The sequence below is a fragment of the Gastrolobium bilobum genome, unplaced genomic scaffold (genome assembly GCF_033153095.1).
Source record: "Gastrolobium bilobum isolate Gb01-03AN ecotype WA unplaced genomic scaffold, APGP_CSIRO_Gbil_v1 utg34677, whole genome shotgun sequence".
Lineage (NCBI taxonomy): Eukaryota > Viridiplantae > Streptophyta > Magnoliopsida > Fabales > Fabaceae > Gastrolobium > Gastrolobium bilobum.
Window position 1 is genome coordinate 269,450 of NW_026897235.1, and position 25,576 is coordinate 295,025.

General features: G+C 36.6%; 1 protein-coding gene across 1 annotated transcript; it reads left to right on the plus strand.

Annotated features, from left to right (window-relative positions):
• Nucleotides 1–2: 2 nt before the first annotated feature.
• On the plus strand, nucleotides 3–23,432 carry LOC133305082 (putative disease resistance protein At4g11170; the record flags this gene model as incomplete). Its single annotated transcript, XM_061505213.1, has 9 exons — nucleotides 3–129; nucleotides 9,485–9,597; nucleotides 10,378–10,859; nucleotides 11,622–12,475; nucleotides 12,530–12,741; nucleotides 12,847–13,143; nucleotides 13,246–14,358; nucleotides 18,868–18,981; nucleotides 23,009–23,432. Coding segments are annotated over exons 1-9 (3,736 nt in total), but the record flags the coding sequence as incomplete, so codon positions are not given.
• Between the last annotated feature and the right edge of the window lie 2,144 nt (nucleotides 23,433–25,576).

Consider the following 25,576-nt stretch of genomic DNA (forward strand, 5'->3'; position numbering starts at 1 on the left):
GGATGAATTGCGTCTCTAGTAACCAAATCCGACTTCGGAAGACCTTTTTGATGGGGGTAACTGGTCAAAGTAGATTCAGCAAGAAAATCCAAGTTGCGCTCAACGAGCTTAGAACTCAGATAAATGCAAGTAAAACGGGGTTCAATCTCTCGGTCCCTTTATATGAATCAAAAGATCTCAAATTAAGAGCCAAAGAGGACGTCCCTTCGTTTTCCCCCGTTGGGCCCTCCGAATGATTATCACAAGCATTAGAGATATTTGACTTGTTTAACCTCGGATGAATCGGAGGTATCGAATTCGCAGGATGCCGAATATCTATTCGCGAAGAACTTGCATAATTTCCACCCCGACCAAACGGTCGAGTCTGCCCTAGTTTATAGGAGGACGAGAACCAGGCTTCTTCTTGCCACATTCGACACGATAATCTCGAAGTATTAATGCTTGCTTCTCCTCTTCAGTTTGATCTATCCCCCAAAACCAATATTTCAGCCCAGCAGAAAGGTTCTGCAAGAACTCAACGTCATCCTCCTCCACTTGTCACATCGGCCAAACCCCCTTGGGCATGTCGAGACACCTCAACCTCTCCCACTCATCCTCTTGAATACTCTCGTGTATGAAATATTTGGGAAGAAGAATAGTATGAAATAACTACCCAGAAAGGTAAAAGTTACCTAGGAAGCACTACCTAGAAATATGAAGTTACGCTAAGCCACACAGAGATTACCCAAACAAGAAAGAGAAAATGCCACAATTTCAATAACTAGAAAGGAAAAAGCAAGTATCACAGAGTCAAGCAGAGGAAAGTTTGAGGAAGGATACATGTGTGAAGATGAAAGAAGAATTTGAAACCTCTGAAGAAAGAACAAACAACGGGAACTTTCAAGCAAAGTAAGCAAAGTTTTGTAGAAGAATGGTGATGGGAAAGTGCTATGCAAGCATATATTAGCGAGAAATGCGTAAACTTTGAGAATACAAAAACCCAAAAATGAACGCACTTTGCGAAGGATAATAACAATTTGAAGAAGAAATGAGAGAAATGTGAAAAAAAAACATATAAATCATTTGGGGCGCGAAGAAGAGTCGACGTAGGAGCTCAAAAGGTCAAGGATAGAACGGTCTTTTCAGAGGGGGGCATGACAGTTGAAAGGATAGTTGCAGCAGGTCATCATTATGCACACAACGCGAAGGCGACATTTGCATATTGAGGCATGCCTTGCCAACTAAAGTAGGGCACGTGTAATGAAATAATCGTATATCGAAGATGCAAAGGCATAATGCTATTAACTCGATCCACAATTTTGGAATTGAGATAGCTTTAAGGAGAAACATATGGATTCGAGATCCAAGATAGAGCACTTAGCAAGGTTTCCAACCTCAAGCAATGAGTTTAAGCTCGGCTATGAGTAAACAACGATGAGTTGCAGTAAAGACTTGTCCATCTCGAATAGTGAAAGATAGAGTGAGAAACTTGGCTCAGAATATGGATATCAGACCCGTTATAAATATCACATTATATTCATCTCGGCGGCCTAGACTCCTAAACCACCGGGCTGGCTGGACAAATACGTTATTTGTAACACCCCATATATATCCGGTAATGTTATCATATCATCGTATTAAGCTGTGCTTAATTAAAAATGTGGAATATATTTTTCTTTTCATTTATGATGTCATTATCATTACCAACTTGCTTAATTAATCATTTAAATAAAACCATGCCTGTAAGTAAATTGCAAAAGACAGTTAACTGAAATACCTCATTAATTGAACTAACAGATATATGTCTCTAGTCACGGAACTACAACACGTAGACCGGACCAACTAGTAGTTTAAATAACTCAAGCTAAAAGTGCTAACAAAATAGTAGCATGGACAACTCCCATGCTCACCCAAATAAGGCGACAAAGCCCAACACAAGTCTCAACTCAATAACCATAAATGACAGAAAACATAAACAACATCCAATCCAGTCATGCCAGCATAAATATAACAGCAATAATCATCAACTAAGCTCTGGCCTCCTTCCGCCAGAGGCATCAATCCACATACTACCTGAACCTGAAATAAGCATTTCCCAAACGTGGGGTGAGATCTCTAAACAAGAAATCTCAGTAAGAGAAGGGGTCCTCAAGGATCTTCCACCCCAAGCTCACTTACATGTGCAATATAAGTTCTAAAAGCAGTATTTTAATATCAGATCCAAAATCAGTGCAATGCAACAGATATTCATGTCATGTGTGTTATAACAATTCTACTGATCAGAGAAGTGCAGGAATACGTCTATTACCCACACAGTACCAGCCCATGTTGTACCCACCCCAAAGGACCACCCCATGGTTTCCCTTTAAGGCAAACACCACATAAATATCATACAACAATTGCACTTAACAGCTCCATAGCATTTCAATAAAACAGTACATGAAAACACATCATGCATATAACCATCCCCCCATGGGACATAGTGGAACAAACAATGGCTAAACCGAGGACACGAAAGCTTACCTTGTAAGCTAGCTATCCAAACCAAGAGTCCACACAAGCTCAAGGCCCACAAACAGCACAATCACAATCTGTTCATACCATAATTAATCATCAATAATCATAGCTCAGATTACATTAAGTGATTAAGTCTTTCTTACTCGTTTTAACTCATTACATGTTGTTTCTGTAGGAAGTATTCGAATACTCCACGAGTAGTATTCGAATACTCCAGCTCTTCAGAAAGTATTCGATTACTTTCATTTAAGTATTCGAATACTACCAAGTATCCGAATACTTTTTCCCCCAGTATCTGAATACCACAGTATCCGAATACTAAACCTCACTGTATTCGAATACTTTCCAGTATTCGAATACTTCTTCAAAGGTATCCAAATACTTTTCTTCCCAGAAAAGTATCCCAATACTCCTGCAAGGAGTATTCGATTACCATGAACAAGTATTCGAATACTACACGAAAAGTATTCGAATACTTCTTCAACAGAATGCAGAAATTCGAGCCAACTTCTGCATAATCCCAAATTTAAGGATCCAAAAGCGATTGGGAGTCCAATGACTCCCTAAACAGATAACCACCAACAGGTTATGAACCCAAAAACACCTTTCTTTACTCAAAAGGTTAAAGCTTTACTTTTTAAAAGATTAAACAAGCTTTAAACTCCAAAAATGACAAAGAATGATCAAGGTATACCTCCAAGAGGTTTAAACTCAGAAAAGACTCCTCCTTGGAGCCTCTAACACAGTCACACAACTCAGACTTCTGATCACCACGATTTGACATCACAAGATGATGTCTTTCCCCACAAACTCACAACTTGGAACTAAAAAATGCCACCACCAAGTGACTAACCACTCAAACTCAGAAAAACAGCCCCAACAATCCTCACAAACAGAACTCAACTCAGAAACAAGGCATCCTCACCTCCTCACCATGTACTACTAAGTGTTTACAAGTCTTAATGTAAAGAAATCCAAAGAAAAGATGAGTTCTTGGCCCTCAAACAAGCACAAGGGTCCAAGCTCCAAGATAAGAAGCAATGGCTGAAGTGAAAGTAAAATGGCCTTGAAGGCCGTAGCATGTGAGAGGGAAAAACAAAAAATTTCATATGCAAAATTACACATGCAATCAAGAATCATACTTTATGGCATGTGATGTTACCTTTTTTGTAAGTTCAAAACTCCAAGACGATCAGTGTTAGGTTTGAAGGGTTCAAACCTTCTAACGTTGATCCACACCACCCACGTCGAGATGCAAGAACTCTTTCTTGAAAGCCACCAATTGACCATCACAGAGAGGCTTGCTATGCGCTCAATAGGTGAAGAAGGAGGATAGGTATATGTGTTTAGAATAGTGAAGTCTCCAGCATGAAAACTTCACAAGAGTGCGAATGGTATATAGAAGAATTGGCTAGGTTCTTTTGAAAAACCTTAAGGAGGAACTCACCAACTAGGCGCACAAGAGAGGGAGAGAATTAGTGTATCAAATCAAAATTTTACTTTACTTATAATGAAAGTGGCGCACAAGTGAGTGAGACAAAATTGGAGTTGTTGCAATTCAAAAATCCCAACAACCTCCCCTTTGAATCCTCATAAGACTAGGTCTTTATCTAGTCAAAATTCTGAACCAATGGTCATCATATGACCACCAATTCATGCGCCCCTATTCAGCCCAAAAAAAGTCCAGATACATTTGAGCTGTTGCATTCGAGTTTGAACCAACTAGCTCACTGATTCTCTCAACAACCAAATCTGATTGGAGCTTGTTGGTTTGACAAGATGACAATCATCTCCCACCAAAATGGCGCCCCAAATCAGCCCTTGGAGATCTCCATAGATCTTCTCTTGATACAAGGGATTTGTTCCAACAAGATCTCATCTTATCCTTTTGTTATGAAACAAATTTTCATAGCCAATTCAAATTCGAATTCAAACATTAAATTCAAACATTCAAGCATTTAAATTCTAAATTCAAATTCTAAATTCAAATTCAAATTTCAAATTCAAAATTCAAATTCAAATTCAAAATTCAAAATTCAAAATTCAAATTTCAAATTTCAAATTTCAAATTCAAAATTCAAATTTCAAAATTCAAATTAAAAATTCAAATTTCAAATTTCAAATTTCAAAATTCAAATTTCAAAATTTAAATATTTGATAATTAATTTAACTAATTAAATTAATTAGTAATGTCTTGGACCATCCAAGCCCATTAACAATACCATGCGCCCTCTCCCTCTTAGGTGGGCTTCCAAACTTCATCTTGGGCTAACAACCATTATTAGGCCCAATACTTTTAATGCTATATCATCATGACATTAAGGTGTTAGTGTGTGACCCATTAGGTCCAACATAGCCACTGACATAAATGGGCTCGGGCCCAACAAGCTCACAACCCATTTAATGACAACACAGAGCACTAGCAATGCTTTGTTGCCCCAGAGCTAGTTAGATTAATGACTTGATCATCCTATTACACATATTTGGTTGCCATATGTATTTATTTTCGTCTCGTTTACCTTCCAATAAAACCTAGGGTAAGGAAGCGTATCAACCCTCGCGGTTTAGGGTAAGCTTTATTCGAAATAGGGAATCTTCAATTTACTGACTCTAAAGCCAGATCATCTCATGATCTCTTTTACTATGCATATATTCCCGAGTCCCTGTAAATGTCATCCCGATTTCTCCGGTTTACAGATAACCTAATCTCTCACAGAGATTTGACGAATTCCTTCAGCTTATCACCCTAGCCCTGTGCTTTTTCAGGATAAGCCCAACAGTATACCTACGAGTCTCCATGTTTCAGGCAGACGAGGTATACAGTCAAAGCATGCCTTCTAGAACACAATCTAGGTAATAACTTTTGGTCTAAGGAAAGACATACCCAAATATAAAGAGATTACTCTAATGATACTCTCTGTGAGATTTCCTCATAGAGTCTCTTTTGTGGGTCTGTTCAGTGCGAGTTATACCCTTATAGATCCACCCACGACTTTAGCTAAGACATCTCTATATCTGTAGCTCATGAGGTCTTTACCTTGCATCTGAATACAAGTAGATAAGTCGTGCTAGTCTTACCCGAGATCACTGATCCCCATTCTCAGTGTCTCTAGACTAGGAACATAAAATTATGAATAAATATCCAGTATCCTTGAATCCTCATGATCGTGATCTCATCACAGATACTCAAGAGATACCTATTTTATTCCAAGGGGTTTATCCAGTTACTCATATAAAATATTAACAGTAATATTGAGACAAAATATGAAACAGGATAAATAGTGCTTTTATTTATTTGCGACAATACAAAGGTCCACATATGTCTTAATCTAATTAAAAGATTGTCTCTAGGACATCCATATACTAACATGAAGATAATCAGCCCTCAAGACACTCACGTAGCAGCCAAATTATGGCCTAGGGTTTTGTGCCTTTTAGCTTAAATAGGTTCACTTAAAATAAAACACAGTATTAACATTAATAGCTACGCTTAGCATTTTAATCTCAAACTCAGGATTCTTAACCTACTCAATTTTACAAGAAATATCATATTTTTCTTATATTTTTCGCAGCACCTTTCCGGTACGCGCTTTTCATAGCCAGTATCAGTTTCTGGCACCAGTTCTCATTATTTTAACTTGAAACTCGTTTTACAAGTCCTTGATGTGCCTCTGGCAAGTGTGGTTTTCTGTGTTGAAATTGATAAGAATTGAGTAATAAAAGAACAACTTAAATACATATTTGCTAATTATATTCATTCTTTCTTTTCAATAATATTTCTCACCTATTGGTTGTGTTTTTACAGGAAAAAGAAGTGAAAATTATAAAAATTCCGTTAACGCAATTCCACACGGGTGCAGCACACTACAAATTCCAGAGCGCGGACCGGCGGCACACTGGCGCACACCCGCGCCAGTTTGCGAACTTCACAGCGGTACTTTGCAAGTGGCGCCAACTGGCGCCACTATGGCGCCAACCGGCGCCGGTTTCTTGAAGAATAAAAGCACAGGGGAGTGGCGCCAAATGGCGCCAAAAGCAACCAATTCATAGCGCAAAATGGCGCCAATTCATAGCAATTTGTGGCGCAAAGTGGTGCCCAAGAACATAGAAAGGATGGCGCCAACTGGCGCCCAAAAAGTAGAAGGATGGCGCCAAGTTACGAAGAAGCTTTTCCGACTTTTCTATTCGGACAGAGGCGTGGCGCGGAGTGGCGCCAAACCGGCGCCAACTGGCGCCGGGTTGTGGGAAAATAATACTGTGCTGCGCGAAGGGTATTTTTGGAAGAAAGAAGCGAGATTATAAATAGGATCCTTATTATAATTTTCCGGGATACTTTTTCGGTACGCATTTTATACCGACTAGCAGAACCGGTATCTGCGTTTTTCGTCAGAAAAACGACTTTCAACGTTATTACTCACTTACTATAATTATTAAAGCCTCATAATAATTATTAGGGTCAATTATTGAATTATTTCCTAATTCTAATATTTAATTAATTAAGTTCCTTAATTAACGGTGCGGGTTCTTACATTATTTCTCAGAACCAACACTCGACGATGAAATCAACAGGGCCGATGTAGCAGCATTATTGGCCAATCTCAAATGAAAAATTTGATGTCACAGTGCAGCCGATAGCAGGCAATGAAAACACGGATACCCGGCCAGCCCAAGCTATAGCGCAAAATACAATCCGAGATCCTAAAGCTTGTTCCATGGTTGCATATACAACATAATATGCACCCAGTAAGCCCGGACACTCAGACTACCAGGCTGGGGGCAACTATTATGGACCCATATAAGGGGCCCTTATTCTAGAAGTCCCAATGAAGGGCAACACAAAGCGAAAACTAATACAAGTAAAGGAAAACATCAATCAAGGATGCTAATCCTAATACGAAGAGTTACCCAAGATCGAGAATTCTACTACCCACAGGTAAACTTTATAGATAAGAGATAAAACCTGCTAGTGTGATCACTTATCTTTCTACGGTTATGTACGAACATTATTATAAGGTCAAACTAAAATTGACTGTATTAGAAAGAAGTTCAAAATGTACGAACATTAATATAAATTGTCTAGAAGTCATAAAAAAAATGTCCATACTGTTTAAAAATAATCTAAAATAATTAACTTGAATTTAAAAAATATAAAGAAAAAGGAATGCGTTTTTTTAATGATGAAGTAATTAAGTCATCTTAAGAAAAAAGAGAGATGATAATAAGCCATTAAATCACTTTGAAGGCGAGTTTATTATATAAGGGTGGATTGATAAACTTAGACTCTTATATTTTGATGAATTAATATATTGAAAAAATTAACAAAAAAACGATCAAAATCCAAACTGATTTAAATTGAATTGAATTAGATTAAATTAAAATTTTGAATCAAACCAATACGATATTATTATAAGAAGGGAAAAGTGAAATAGATCGAATCAGTTTAGTTTTTCCCCAAAAAATAATTCAATCCAACTCGCAAAACATCCCTACTAATATAATTGGTCAAAGACAAAATTTAAACAATTGTTCAGGAACCCGCAAAAAGAAAAGAGGAAATTAAAGGCCAGCTAAATGCAAGTACGGAGAAGTTTCTTAATTTACTACGACAACGTTAACTGATGAATATATATTTTTTTTTTTTGATACAATGATTGTAATTCTTTATGAACTGTCTTACCTAACATCGAATTGAATTGTTCTATTAAAGACGGCATGTTGTCAATTTGTTCATATACAAATGATTCCAACCCGGACAGCGTTTGGCGTGTTAACTTTTCCCTTCATTATGCACCGCTTTAATTAATTTATATTCATATAGAGGTGACTTTTTTATTTGCTTAATATAAATCTATATACAAATCCAATGCTGTCAGGGAGAGTGTAAGTATGCAATTGCTTCCGGGTTGTAACTGAAAAGTCAACTTTCAATGCAATTGTTTCTTGCTTAAATTTTGTTATACGGTCAATGAAATTGCATCTTCTATCTATAAAACTGCTTATCAAGATGGTTGTTGCTCCAACATATATGAGCAAGATTTGAATCCGATACCTAATTCGGTGAAACATTCGAGGTTAGTAATTGCTTTCACATTGATCTGCATCATTTATTCTTTTTTGGCCAAAGAAAAGGTGGGAAACAAAGAAAAGAAATGAAATAGTAAAAGATCAAGCAGAGAAATTTATTGCTTACTTGTTTTTACAGACTAAAGATTATTTATTATGATTGGCAGATTGGATCTACATTAAGGCTTAATTTGAAAGCATGCAAATCCAGAAGTAGCTGGTATTGTCATATGATATCCCCCTCCTTCCTCTCCTTTTGGTTAACCACTAATTTGATCTTGTTAAAAAGTTCTATTTTTCAAGTTCTTTGATCTTTTCATTTGTTTTCTCTCTTTCTTCTTCTTTCCAGTTAACTTGTGGCTCCCTTTGATATTCAAGGGTTTAAAGAAAGATACAGAGTGCTCTTGTTCCAATCCAACTAGCATATTATTTGTCTCTCTTGGTTGTTTCAAAAATTGAATATTTTTGTAGGACTTGAATAAAAGTTTACTGCTAGTCCATGCACCTTGATGCTGCTCCAACTTATATGAGCAAGATTTGAATCTGATCTCTAATCAGCAAAGCATCGATTCGGTAACAGGTTTGAGGTCAGTATTTACTTTACAACAATCGCCATCATTTATTCATTTTTGGGCAAAGATAATGTGGAAAACAAAGAAACGAAGAATGAGACGGAAAAAGATCAAGTAGAGATATTGCTTGCGTACTTCTTTATAAATACTATATTGATTATTGATCCTGATTAACAGATTGGATCAAGATAAAGGCTTCATTTGAAAGCTTGCTAATACAGAAGTAGTTGGTATTATCATATGATATCCTCCTACTTCCCCTCCTTTTGGCTAACCACTGTTTTGAACTAATTGTTATAATTAAAGTTCTATTCTTTCAAGTTCTTCTGATCTTTTCATTTGTTTTGATGTAGTTGAAAGCAGGCCTGTAATTATGGGAAATGCGGAGTCAATGGATGAACCTCAAGATAATTTTTACCGACCACCCCCTTCTTATGCTGGGAGTCCAGTGAATAATAGTAATAAAGTAAGCATTTTCTGTTGTCTAGAGAACATTGAATCTGTACGCACCTTATTTTTTAGTCTTCATTTCTATCCAATATGATGGTTTGGGGTGTACAAAGGACTGAAATGAGAGTAAGATCGAATTGTATTTTTTCAGCTTGAGTGTGGTGCATTTGGCTGGAGAGCAATTCCATAATCTGCAGCCACGTTTTCAAACGCGGCTGAACATCATTTTTTTGGTAGTATTTAATCAACATTTGGTAAATAAGGGCAGGTCCGTATATAATTTAAATAGAGGGGCAAATTGACTTATAGTTTAAGAAAATGAACAACTTAATAAATAAAGGGAAAAAGGTGTGCCATTTTAAATGACACACCTTATATTCTTTCACTCTCACAAAAAAGTAGAATCCACACCTTTAAAAATTTTCTCATTCATTCTTTTTCTCATGATTTATCTTTTTCTCTCACTTAAAATGACACAATTTTGTGTCCTTCAAAATGATACACACTTTTCCCATAAATTAATTTTAAAAGAAGGATAAAATGGTCAATCAACCTTGATGTTTTCATTTGTTTTCTCTCTTTCTTAAGAGGCAAAGAAAGATCTAGAGTGCACTTGTTTTGATATTCAAGTGTTTAAGAGGCAAAGAAAGATCTAGAGTGCACTTGTTTCAATACAACAAGCATATTCTTTGTCTCTGGGTTATTTCAAAAATTGAATATATTGTATTTCTTTGTCCTTTATTTATTTCTTAATATGTTGTATTTATTTGTCTCTTTTTTATTTCCAAAATTGAAGAGTGTAACGGCAAAGAAAAAGTCAGGCAAAGCTCCTCAAAAAAAATATGATGTTTTTGTTAGCTTCAGGGGCCCGGACATTCGTCATGATTTTCTCAGCCATTTGATTGATGCTTTTCGTCGAAAGCAAATATATGCCTTTGTAGATTATAAACTTGAAAGAGGAGATGAAATATCACCGTCATTTTTTGAAGCAATCGAAACATCATTAATTTCATTGATCATATTCTCAGAAGACTATGCTTCTTCACATTGGTGTTTGGAAGAACTTGAGAAAATAGTTGAGTGCAGAGACAAATATGGACAGACTGTAATACCTATTTTCTACAATATAGATCCCACAAATGTACGACATCAAAAGAAGAGTTATGGAGAAGCGCTAGCTGAACATGAAAAAAAGTATAATATGACAAGGGTGCAAACATGGAGGGATGCTTTGAACAAATCTGCAAATTTATCTGGAATTAAGTCATCAGATTTCCGGTAAGCTTTTTTATTTTCTACCAACAAATGTTAAATATTTTTTTTGTTGTTTATTTGTTATATAGATCTATGCATATTAGTAACAGGTTGTAGCTTAAAAATTGTTTTCACTAGAATTTATGTTTACTAGTTATTATTTCCACAAATATTAGTCAATGTCACATAACATTACCTTAATATTTGTTTAAATGAAAACAAACCCTAAATTTGATTCTAAATTATAGCCCATCCTATACCCAAACCTTGGTTAACTTAGCACCACTGAGAATTTCAAGAATGAAAAAGAAAAAAGAAAAAAAAGACCATTTATTAATTAATAATAATATAAAAATGAAAAAAAAAAATATTTGATCGATTTCAAGAATTGCAAGGTACTATTCTTTACCTTTATTATGTTCTCAATTATATTTCATGCTTTTATTTTTTTTACTTAACCTTATATATACATTAAATTAGAGCGTTCTATTGAGACTGATTTAATTTTTAATTTTGTTCTATCTTAAAGAATGAAATATGTCATTTTTTATTTTTATTTTTGGTGAAAACATATGTCATTCTTAAATTAGACCCAAGTAATATAATAAAGCATATTTAAATTTCCGAATTATAAGTGTAATTGATTCATATATTTCAAGATTTCTAAAATCATCCAACAAGGTCTGTCCCCCCCCCACCACACACACACAACAACAACAAAAAAGGTGAAGTTACAGAAATTTAATTAAATTTCATACGTTTTCTCTTTCTCTCTGAATTGTATAGGGATGAAGTCCAGCTACTTGATGAAATCATCAAAACCATCAATCATCAATTAACGATGAGGTTAAATAAGCAGCCAATTCAGTCAAAAGAACTTGTTGGAATTGGCAAATCAATTGTACATTTAGAATCATTGTTACGTCAGGAGTCAAAAGATGTGCGTGTTATTGGAATTTGGGGTATGGGCGGTATTGGCAAGACAACCATTGCACAAGAAATTTTTAACAAACTAAGTTCTGAATATGATGGTTGTTGTTTTTTGGCAAACGTGAGAGAAGAATTAACAAGAGGCAGTGTCAATTCCTTAAAAGAGAAACTCTTTTCTACAATATTAGCTCAAGATGTGAAAATTAACACAGCAAATGAATTGCCCGGTTCCGTGATGACGAGGCTTGGTCGTATAAAGGTTCTCATTGTTCTAGATGATGTCAATTATGTAGATCACCTAAAAATTTTGGTTGGAGGTCATGATCGGTTTGGACTAGGTAGTAGAATCATTGTAACAACTAGAAATATGCAAGTGCTTGTGGCTTACAAAGTTGATGATGATGACATATACGAGGTAGGAGCATTGGAGTTTGACGAAGCACTTGAGCTTTTCAATTTTCATGCCTTCAAACAAAATCATCTTGATATGGAGTATTATGAGCTATCAAAGAGGGTGGTCAAATATGCCAAAGGGATGCCGTTAGTTCTTAAAGTTTTGGGTCATCTTCTTTGTGGAAAAGATAAGGAAGTGTGGGAAAGTCAGATAGACAACATTAAAAGAATACCAGATAAGACAGTTTATGATGTAATGAAGCTAAGCTATGATGATCTAGATCGCAAAGATAAAAGGATATTTTTAGATCTTGCATGTTTCTTTAGTGGATTGAATTTGAAAGTGGTCTGCATAAAACTTTTATTGAAAGATCATGCAAGTGATAATGCAGTGGTTGCTGGGTTAGAAAGGCTCAAAGACAAAGCTCTTATAATTATTTCTAAATATAATGTCGTCTCAGTGCATGATATTATACAAGAAATGGCTTGGGAAATTGTTTGGCACAGATCTAATGAAGATTATGGAAGCTGCAGTCATTTGGGGGATCCTAATGATGTTTTTGAAGGATTAAAATATGACAAGGTAAAAGCCTAAATTAAATATAAAATATTTTTTATAAGATTTGAATCTTTTGCAGGAAATGAGGCTTTTAATTGTGTTTAAATTTTTTTTTCTACTTTTTGGCAGGGGTCTATGGCCATTAGAAGCATAAGGGCGTTCTTTTCACAAGGCAGTGAGCTCATGTTGAGCCCTCACGTATTTGCTAAGATGAGCAAACTACAATTTATGGATTTTGAATGCGCATATGATCTGGAATGCTTATATCTTCTTCCTCAAGAGCTTGCATCTTTGCCAACTGAACTAAGATATCTTCGTTGGAAGAGTTACCCTCTGAAATCCTTGCCAGTGAAATTTTCTGCGGAAAAACTTGTTATGTTGGACTTATCATACAGTAGTGTGGAAAAACTTTGGGATGGAGTACAGGTAAATATATGTGTTCATCTGTTATAATTTTCTCTAAGTTCAAGGAATACTAAATTAACAACTTATGCTCATTTGTGATGTCTTTGTTCTATTTTGTTACAGAATTTGGTGAATTTGAAAGAAGTTAACCTCTCTCGGTCGAGATTATTGAAGGAGCTGCCAGACTTTTCAATAGCCACTAACCTTGAAGTACTTGATATCTCTTGGTGTGAAAAGTTGACTAGCGTTCACATATTCTCTCTCCACAAGCTTGAGGAATTGGATGTACATTGCTGCAGTTCCCTTGTCAGACTTACAAGCGATACCCGTTTAAACTCTCTCAAATGTCTGAACCTTGAAACCTGCCATAAACTCAGGGAATTCTCAGTAACATCAGCGAATATGATCGAACTGAATTTAAGATTCACCTGTGTGGATGCATTGCCCGCATCTTTTGGACATCAAAGCAAGCTTGAAATCCTAGACCTTGCATGTTGTGAAATTGAGAGCTTTCCTTCATCAATCAAAAATCTTACAAGACTGCACCATCTAAACGTAGATGGTTGTCAGAAGCTTAAGACTCTACCCGAACTTCCCCCCTCCCTTCAAACTCTACTTGCCAAATATTGCAGATCATTGGAGACTGCATTGTTCCCTTCAACTGCCACTGAACAATTCAATGAAAATAGGAGAAGGGTTCAGTTCTGGAATTGCTTGAACTTAGTTGAACATTCTCTCATGGCTATTGAGTTAAATGCGCAAATTAACGTGATGAATTTGGCACATACAAATTTATCCATGGGAGAACACCGTCATATTCAAAATTACTATCGTCAAGCAAAGTACGCGTATGTGTATCCAGGATGCAGAGTTCCAGATTGGTTGGAGTATAAGACGACAACTGATTATGTAATTATTGATCTCTCTTCTTCTCCAACCTCCCCTCCGTTAGGCTTCATTTTCGGCTTCATCATCGGAGAGAAACAAGTAATTAGCTCATTGAAATTTAACATCATTATCACTGATGGTGAGGGTGAGGGTAACATGGGCAGTGTCCATATGTACATGGCTACGCAAACTATCGTCTTTGCTGACTCTGATCATGTGTGTGTGTTGTACGACGAGCACTGTTCTAGCTACCTAAATAGCAAGGCCAGGACACAGACAAGGTTTAAAATCAAGGTTACAGTAGACTCAGAAATAACATCATTGCGGATTGCCTTAAAAGGGTTTGGGGTAAGCCCAATAAGCACACTGTCATATCGAAATTTCATTAATCAAATGGAATTTGCGTGATTGTACGGGGCATGTAGTAGAGGAGATATTTTTTTAATGGAAATAAAAATTTACAGAAATATGGTGATACTATATTTAGTTTATCGTAAAATATTGATGGGAATTCTAATTGAAATGACAAAATTACCCATCTGTTATTATATTGTATAAGAGTATTTTTGTCTTAAAATATGAAAATACGTTTTGTCACACTCAATTCTAGAACCGATCTGTTAACATTACATATGACATTAAGCGCAATTATAATCACAATAATTTAATTAATATACGGAAAACTTTTTCCTTTTGCGTTAATAAATGTTTCTGTTTAAAATCAATTCTGTAATTAAAACAATTCTAAAAGTTGTAATTATAACTTAAACAATACGCGGGACACCTAAGGTTTATTTAACCATGTCATACATCACTCCCACAAAGCGCCGAACATCTTCACTTTTTAATTACTCCAGGAATTCTATAGCTCCTTTATGCTACTCATCTCCCACTATATTATATATCTCTTCGTTAACTACTCGTGGATTCAAACCGCGCTCAATTTAAAACACCGTAGCTCAAGTTATGAATTTTTGAAGAAAATAGTGCTGAGTTTCATGGGGCCCGCGCTGACAGCACTCGCCCGACGCTCATAGCACTAGAAAATGGATTTCCCATTGTCTTACGGCGCAAACTTGGCTCTAGCAATGCCAACCCACTGTTTGACAGCGCTATTAGTGCCACCAATGAGATATGAGATACTCATAAACATTATTAATATAATTCCAAGATCCATACTTATATCTTTTATAAATCGACTTATATCCCTTTTAATATCATGAATTTTCATACATTTTCTTAATAATTTCTATTCATATCAACTTATAATATTTAACGAAAAATCATAAATAATCGTAACAAAATTCTAAAACCTCATAATTACATATATAACATTCAAATAATTTCCTTTTAACTTACACTTACTAATCATCCACAATTTACATATAATTTATAATTTCATTTAATCACATACTTAGCACCAATACATAATGACACAACCAAGACTTCCTTATACAATCAAAATTCCATATCTTTCTTTTTAGCCTTTTCATGTGTAGATTCTCTTAATTTTAGCCTACACCTTATCAAACTCTTAATTTTCACATAACCATAAAGAGACCTATTCAACAAATAACTTAAATTATAACTTGGAATTTAGCAACCAAGTTAAAGTTCACAAATTGATCTAATCTTAACTTTACTAATTTAATTATTAAAACATAAGTATCATTTACTGCTTTGTACAACCACTTAATCAAATTAAAAGAATAGTGTTGTCTTCATTATACACACTTCTTGAAAATTTCTCAACTAAGAATGTGATCACAAATTTAAACTATCTCACAATATATTTTAATCATATAAACACATAAATCAACATGTATTATTTCACTTATCCTTCAAGGATTTCACACTTTCCTTCTAAAGTTTTCCACTTACTTCAATCAAAACAATATCAAATACTCACTTACAATTCAAAGTTTCTTTTTGACAATTTATCAAACACTTAGATTGCACCATTGATCATACAAAAATCTGCATTTTCTTGGCTTATATATATTCCCTATATTTTTGTTTCCAACTTACATAGACTTCAAACAACCAATTATCAACCATGATTCATAAACTCTTCATCATTTTTATAAATACGTAACATCGAAACAGCCCCCAAACAATCATATAAATTCACTTGTAATTTCTAATCTAACACATCAAATAAGTATAAATTACTAAGGCTAACTTACCTATTCACAAAGAACAACTCTTAAACTTCAAACCATGTAAAAATAAAAATAAAAATCCTTCTTTTTAAAAAAAAAATAGGGTGCTGCTGTATGAAGAACAAAGAAGGTTTTTCAAGCTTCTTTACAAACAAATAATGGTAGAAATGAAATCCTTACATAAAAACCTACAAGTTTCATGAAGTCTCTGAGTTAAAATTATCACTAGAACCTTACCTTTGAGTGTGCCCTTCCTCCTTTGTGTTATTCGAACTCTTGCCAAGAACTTAGTGCAGCGTTCCTTTCTTTCAGAAGCAGGGAGAAGTTTCGCATATTAAAAGCCCACTAGGCTTTAGTCACTTTTAAGTTATATATGTTTTAACTACCCTTTTTCTTATTGGTTCTTTATAAAGGAAATTACTTTTAACTTTTGATTTCTATTTTTCTTTTGCTTCTTGCGTGAGCAACTAATGTGAAGATATAATCCTCTTGTTTCTACTTTCTACTACACGTACAAGAATGATTCTTTTTTTTAAAAAAGTTATGGCATGCTTTTAACTTTGCTTTGATCTCATTGGTTCCTTTTGTTAATTAAACCAAGTCAAACTTTTCTCAATATATTTTTTTCTCCTAATGTTATCACATCAACGCATAAAGGAAAGGTGTGTCCAACAAGTTTATCCATTTTCTTGTTATTTTAGTTCTTATTGGCTCCTTTCTTCAAGACTTAGTCAAAGCATTGAATGGTTATTTTCTTTTCTTCCTAATTACTTTTTTTTTTTTTTTTGGAAATAATTCTTCCTAATTACTTGCAACACTAAACAAAACAAGAAAAATGTGACAAAGAATCCTTAGCAGCGTATAGCAACTTGGAATTGTAAGCAACAAGTCTATGAATTAATTTGGTTAAACTTGGTAACCAAGTATTCAATTTTACCAATATTATTTATTAACATAAAAACTATAATTCTTTAATTATACATATTAATCCAAGCATCAATTAATTAATTTAAAGATACTAGAGTCTACTAGTTTTCATGTACTAATTAATATTCAACCTAAATCATATTTAGGCCTAATTATCAAATAAATCTAAACTTGCTTCGTAAATTATTCATATTCTTATTTATATTTAATAATTATTTTTGAGTCTTATTAAACATATTTAACATAACTAATAACATCTTATTAATTATAATCTTAATCAAATAATTTGTGCTAGACTTGTGTATTGGCATAGTATTGGCAAAAATATAAAGAAAGGAAAGTAAACAATAAAATGTGTGCTTATGAAATAATCATGGCATAATATCATTTTATTGATGCATTGGAAATTATTCTCTAGGTGTGCCTAGGGATTGAGAAGGAACGGAATTCTTTTGAAGCAATATAAATATTTGCGCAACAAGTGAAGGTATTGGTAAAGCTTCAAGAGGTAAGCTCTATGTTTAAGGAGTCTTTTCCTACTTGAGTGCTCCACCATGGTTAGTGAACTGTGGTTGGACTATATGACTGTTGTTGATACCCTGTATAGGTGCATTCATATAGAGTGAATTGATGATATGATTTGATATGATATGATATGATTTGATATGATATGATATGATTTGATATGAGACGATATGATATGACTGGGTATGATATGAGTTCTATATTGACTTCTGGTACACTGATGTCTTCTTGGGGTTTTCCTGAGATTGACAATGTACACCTCTGAGATACTCTGGTTCCGCTTGGGGTCATCCCTTGGGAACACGTGCGTTGAATTCCGCTTGGGGTCATCCCTTGGGAATTACAGCGCACACCTCTGTTATGATATGGTTATATGTTCTATTCTGTTATGATATCTGTTATATGTTGTACTGGTATACTCTGTATCTGACTTTCATGCAGGAGTGAGCCAGGGGTATGGAGAATTCTCTATAAACCTGGAGCTTACTGAGATTTGAAATCTTACCCCTCGTTGGGGCAACATTTTCAGGTGCACATACTTCCGGTGAGCCTTCGTTAGGCAGGGACACGACACGGGGCTGAGACGTTTGACGGATCAGTATTTTGAGTAGCTGTAGGCTACTAATCTTTTTTGAGTGTACCTATGTATTTCGTATTTCCGTAGTGATGGATCATTATGTTAGATCCTGTATTTTGTATATGGCCTGTATATGTCTTGTACATGTCATTCAGTTGATGCATGTACCTTTTGTATTCAGGCATGTTGATATGACTATGTAGTATTCAGTTATGTTTCTGTATTGGACTGAATGCTGTTAGATTAGTGGCACGGAGCCAATTTCTGCATGCGCCCATGGATGGGTATCTGATTATATTGCATGACTGGTACTTCTGAATATGAATATTCTTGAAACTGTCTATCAGGAACTCTTGGGAGTGGGATTGGAAAATCCCCAGTTGTCCGATTTACAGAGGTTTATCTGTCCGATTTTTGGTTATGCTTTATATGAAGTTAAGAAGAAAAAGAAAAAGTTAGCCCGTATTTCCGTAAGATAAGTCTTCCGCTGTATCTGTTTATATCATATGTATATTAATTGAACCGGCTCGAGACGGGGATGTTACAGCAGGCGAAACCATTTCTTTACAAGAAAAACTATTTTCTACACTTTTAGGAGAAGGTGTGAAAATTAACACAGCGAATGAATTGCCCCATTATGTTATAAGGAGGCTTGGTCGTATGAAGGTTCTTATTGTTCTTGATGATGTAAATGATCCAAATCAACTAGAAGTTTTAGTTGGAGATCATGATTGGTTTGGAACTGGTAGTAGAATCATTGTAACAACTAGAGATAAGCAGGTGTTTGCTAACGAAGTTGATGATGATGATATATATGAGGTAGGGGATATAATACCCCAAACTTAAGCATTTAATTGATTAATTTTAATTAAATAATTAAGCATATTTTAGTGAGTAAAATTAAGTATAAGGCTTAATTAAATGAATCTGAGTCACTTGGAGTTAAAAAGTGTACTCAGTGAAAATTAAGGGGTATAAATGGGTACAGGCGAAAGTACCCAAAATATAAAAATAAAATAGTAATATTCCTAGAATAATATTCCAGACTTTTGGGTAAAGTTTGGTAATTAATGGAGTTGAATAGATAGACGAACAAATACCCGCTTAAAGTCACTTAACATAAGTTAAGTGACCAATGCAACAAAAGAAACCCAATTGTCCCTCCCCAACCCGTCGTGCAGAAGAGAGGAAAAGAAGAGAAGAAGGAGAAGAGGGGAAAAGGAAGAGGAAAGGAGAGGGAGAACCCTAGGTGGAGCAATCCTCAACCAAATCCATCCGTTCAAAAGCCTAAACCACTCTAAATCTTCTCCTCTTTCATAATCCAAGCTTAGTTTTGAGTGGGGAGCATTGTGGAGAGGGATATTGCCCCTCAAAAATTCGGCCCTTTGTGAGATTTTGGGGTTTTGGGGGTTTCTACCTCCATGGAAGCTTGAGGAACACTCATTCCTCTATTGTGTGATCATTGGTGGTAAGTTTCCACTCTCTTTCACATGATTCTTGGAGATTTGCATGAGTTTAGGGTTAATGAATAGTGTTTTAGGGTTTTTATGAAATGTTGAGTAGATTGGCTATGTTCAAGGAAGAATGAGGCTTAGAGTATGTTGTGAAAAATGCTAGGAATGACATTTAATCGGTAGAAATGAGTTTATAGTGTTATTTTAGTATGCTTTGATGTTTGGAGAAATCTAGGCTTGGAACTATGGATTTCCTTGCATTGTTAGCATTGTTTGATTGTATTCCTTGTGTTGATAGGATTGAGGCAAGAGGACCAAGTGGAGTGACCAACCCTTGGGGTTGTGTGCAATTGAGGAAAGCTCAAAGAGCAAGGTAAACCTTTGGACCTTGTGGTTGATCCCATTGAGTGTTCCACCATACTCCGTTGAGGAGAAATGGTTTATGAGATGTGATATGTAATTATGATAGTGATTGTATGCTCATGCATTGATTCATGCATTGATACATGTTATGATTGATTGATGATTATTGGTTGATGTTTGATTGTTTAAGAGTAATTGAGGAATGATTATAGAAGTAGTAATAATGAATGAGGTAATGGTTGAGGATGATTGGTAGGAACTTCCCTTGGAAACAGCCCTATGTGGATCTCCATGTGGTTAGAGCCTAAGAGGAACAGCCCTATGTGGATCCCTCTTGGAGGTTCCTAGATTGAGGAAAAGACTTCCCTTGGAAACAGCCCTAGGTGGATCTCCATGTGGTAAGAGCCTAAGAGAAACAGCCCTTTGAGGATCTCTCTTTGAATAGATTGAGGAAAGGACTTCCCTTGGAAACAGCCCTATGTGGATCTCCATGTGGTAAGAGCCTAAGAGAAACAGCCCTTAGTGGATCTCTCTTGGAAGTCCATGTGATGCTTGCTGATAAGAATGTGTTAAGCTATTATGATTATGTGTACATCAAAGTGAACCTTAGGGTGGAGTGATCTCCAAGGACCTCTGGTTTACTGTGATATATTCGTATATCTCACCCCGTGTTGTGGGGCATCATTTCAGGTACTGATAGAGGTGAGGTTGATCGAGGCAAGAAGCATGAGTAGACTGTACCTGATAGCTGGACATGTTGAGTTGCATGCCATTTAGCATTGCTATATGCATATTTTGATGTCATATGATGTATTTTGGAGGACTTAGTGCATGATCATTGTAGTAGTAATGGGTATCTGATACATGGTTACTTGCTTTGATCATGTTCATTTTGTAGCTAAGTCCTTTGGCATGTATATGAGATTTGTAATTAAGACATGATGTAATATTGTAAGTAATGAAGATATTTGTGTATGATGATTACTGTAAGTTAAATGCATGAATGTATTTTTATGTATTGGATATGTTGAGCTGGAAAGTCAATTAGGTACCTTGTGCTAAGTTGGGAAACGTTGAGAAAACAAAGGTTATGCTGCCCAATTTCCGTTAAATCAATGATGAGAGGATGAGAGTTAAGCAATGATATAGGGATATCACAAGCTTGTTAAATAGGTTGTAAAATGTGTAGGATTGATTCCCCAAGAAAGATACATGAAAAATATGAGTATAGGAAATTGCCCAGAAGAGGGGGCTTAAGCCTGCAAATGGAGGCTTAAGCCTGCTCAGGGGGCTTAAGCGCCCAGGAGGGGGCTTAAGCGCCCTGATGCACCTGTGAAGACCAAAAGCTTTCTGCCGCCTGGGGCTTTAGCGCCCAAAATGGGGGCTTAAGCGCCCAGGTAGCGCGCTTAAGCGCCCTGGAGCGAGCTTAAGCGCCCTTGGTGGCTAAAAAAATGTAAATTCCTTCTGTCTGTGGGCGCTTAAGCTCCCTGGAGAGCGCTTAAGCGCCTACCCGCGTAGTTTTTCAGCATACACCTGAGTTAGTAAAATTGTCATAACTTGAGCTACAGAGCTCCAAATGAGGAGCGGTTTGAAACCACGCGTAGCTAACGAAGAGATCTACAATATAGTAGAAGTTGGGAAATAAATAAGAAGTAAATTAATGTTTTAAAAATGGAATAAGAACATGATGTTAAGCTTGGTTTATCTGATTCCGCAAGGTAATACGGTTATGATCACGAAATTGGGTATTATAAATTCGGCATGTTTTAAAATGAAAAATTTATCCGGATTTTAATTGAACCCATGTGATTGTAACTGCGCTTAATATCATAATGCGATGTTAACAAACCGGTTCTAGAATGGGGTGTTACATTTTATGGTATCAGAGCAGTTTCGTAGGGAATAACTGTTAGCTATTGTTGAGTATGCTTAGTGTTTGATGCTTTATAGTTGTTTTAGTACTCTTGATGATTATTGCATTTGTGATCACTAAGTGTGGGCCTGATCAACTCACTTCTTTGTGTAACATGTGTAGTGACATGACGAGGAACCGAAACAACCCCGGACCATCAAACACCAATGCTCAGCCAGAACCTGTTTTGGCTGCTCTTGTGAGGCCCAGAAGTGGCCGTGGGGCAACGGGCGTACCGCCTGATCCCGTGGCTGAAGCTCTTGCAGCCGTTCAGAGAGAGTTGGCTGCTAGCAGGCAAGCCAATGAAAATTTGTTAAAGACAAATGAAGACTCGCGGACTGCTATGGCCGCGATGATGACCGAGTTGAGGACGTTGAGGGGTCCTAGGCCCGTGAACTGGCAACCCACTCCTCCTCCTCACACTGCTACGCCTTCTCCACCTCCTTCACAGGAAGAGGGTGTAGCAGGTAACAATGAAGGTGAGGCTAGCCACCATTCTGATAGTCATAGCCATCACACTGAGGTCCGTCAACCACGTGTTGAGCGTGTTGACGAGCATGAAGCTGAAGAAAGAAGATTGATGGCTTTCCGAAAACACAAACCTCCCTCTTTTAAGGGAGGTTATGAGCCAATGGCGGCTGCGAAATGGCTCCAAGCTATGGAGAAGATATTCAGGGTGATGAGATGCCCTGACGCAATGAAGTTAATCTACTCTGTTTATATGCTGGAAGAGGAAGCGGAAGATTGGTGGACCAATACCGTGCAGCCATTAGAAGCTGAAGGCCGGGAAATCACCTGGCGGTTGTTCGAGACATTGTTCTTGGATAACTATTTTCCTAGGGAGGCTAGGGAACAGAAACAGAATGAGTATAACGATCTCAAGCAAGGGTCGATGACAATTGACCAATATTTCGCCAAGTTCAATGAATTGGTGAAATATGCTAACTATGGGAGAGCCTTACCCATTCCGGCCGAGATGACCTCTAAATTTCAATGGGGTCTAAATGAGAAGATGTCTCGAAAGATGTCAAATTGTGACATCCGAGAGTTTAGTAGATTCGTGAACCAATGCCGGAAGGTGGAAGAAGTTTATGGTGTGCTGAAAAGTAAGAAGTCTTCCGAGGCACAAGCATCTGGTGCTAGTGGAGCAACTGGCTCTACTTCAGAAAAGGGTAAGAAGATGGATGACAGGAGTATTAAAGAAAGATTACAAGCTAAACAATCTGAGGAAAAGTTTAAGAGAAGCGGGAGTCAACAGAGTTGGGACAATGAAAGACCTCTTGTGCCCCAGTGTGACAACTGTGGGAGGCATCACAAGGGCGTTTGTTTGATGGGTCAAAACGTATGTTTCAAGTGTGCTAGACCTGGTCACTATGCGAGGGATTGTCCCCAGATCGTGGGACGAGTTGCTCATGTGCAAGTGGTCTATGACCCTTCAGCAGCGGCAAATGTTAGCACTTCGACCCAACCCCAGCTAGAGAGGTTCCCACGCTTGACGGGAGGTATGACGCATGTAGATTAATATGACATGCATAGTTTATTGAGGTTGGAGCCACACATGCTTAGACTGTGAACTCAATTATGATTGTGTGATTCGTTATGTCTAGTAATTAAAGACTAGACTATCTATGGATTGCTAAAAGATCGTAAGTTGTATGCAATGACCTTTCCATGGATGTAGTGGTAGTATTACCTCCATGAGGATAGTATCCTATGAGATAGAGAATTCTCGTTAAAGGTCTGGATTGAGGGGAACTTCCCTTGGAGTTAGCCTTCGGGACCTCCTTGTGGTCAGATACCTAAGAGAAACAGCCCATAGCGGATCTCTCTTGGAAGTTCCATCAGATGAGATTTTATGTATGAGGTTATTAGTAGGACCGCAGAAGGTCAGGGTTAAATATCAAGTGAATAGGTATGACCCTTGAGGAAAATGAAAGATAAAAGTGCTTGAACATATTAGTATCACCTAATTATAAAACATAGATTGAATCATGAATGAAACATTTCATCTTATGATAAGATGATGAGGAAAAGAGGAACTGATTAATAGGGTAACTTCGGGAACACAAGAAGAGTTCTCCGATAAATCCATAGATGATTGAATGAGTGGTTTTGTCGATTTTGAGGACAAAATCGTTAAAAAGGTGGGGTGAATATAATACCCCAAACTTAAGCATTTAATTGATTAATTTTAATTAAATAATTAAGCATATTTTAGTGAGTAAAATTAAGTATAAGGCTTAATTAAATGAATCTGAGTCACTTGGAGTTAAAAAGTGTACTCAGTGAAAATTAAGGGGTATAAATGGGTACAGGCGAAAGTACCCAAAATATAAAAATAAAATAGTAATATTCCTAGAATAATATTCCAGACTTTTGGGTAAAGTTTGGTAATTAATGGAGTTGAATAGATAGACGAACCAATACCCGCTTAAAGTCACTTAACATAAGTTAAGTGACCAATGCAACAAAAGAAACCCAATTGTCCCTCCCCAACCCGTCGTGCAGAAGAGAGGAAAAGAAGAGAAGAAGGAGAAGAGGGGAAAAGGAAGAGGAAAGGAGAGGGAGAACCCTAGGTGGAGCAATCCTCAACCAAATCCATCCGTTCAAAAGCCTAAACCACTCTAAATCTTCTCTCTTTCATAATCCAAGCTTAGTTTTGAGTGGGGAGCATTGTGGAGAGGGATATTGCCCCTCAAAAATTCGGCCCTTTGTGAGATTTTGGGGTTTTGGGGGTTTCTACCTCCATGGAAGCTTGAGGAACACTCATTCCTCTATTGTGTGATCATTGGTGGTAAGTTTCCACTCTCTTTCACATGATTCTTGGAGATTTGCATGAGTTTAGGGTTAATGAATAGTGTTTTAGGGTTTTTATGAAATGTTGAGTAGATTGGCTATGTTCAAGGAAGAATGAGGCTTAGAGTATGTTGTGAAAAATGCTAGGAATGACATTTAATCGGTAGAAATGAGTTTATAGTGTTATTTTAGTATGCTTTGATGTTTGGAGAAATCTAGGCTTGGAACTATGGATTTCCTTGCATTGTTAGCATTGTTTGATTGTATTCCTTGTGTTGATAGGATTGAGGCAAGAGGACCAAGTGGAGTGACCAACCCTTGGGGTTGTGTGCAATTGAGGAAAGCTCAAAGAGCAAGGTAAACCTTTGGACCTTGTGGTTGATCCCATTGAGTGTTCCACCATACTCCGTTGAGGAGAAATGGTTTATGAGATGTGATATGTAATTATGATAGTGATTGTATGCTCATGCATTGATTCATGCATTGATACATGTTATGATTGATTGATGATTATTGGTTGATGTTTGATTGTTTAAGAGTAATTGAGGAATGATTATAGAAGTAGCAATAATGAATGAGGTAATGGTTGAGGATGATTGGTAGGAACTTCCCTTGGAAACAGCCCTATGTGGATCTCCATGTGGTTAGAGCCTAAGAGGAACAGCCCTATGTGGATCCCTCTTGGAGGTTCCTAGATTGAGGAAAGGACTTCCCTTGGAAACAGCTCCTAGGTGGATCTTGGAAACAGCCCCTATGTGGATCTCCATGTGGTAAGAGCCTAAGAGAAACAACCCTTTGAGGATCGTACTGATAAGAGGTGAGGTTGATCAAGGCAAGAAGCATGAGTAGA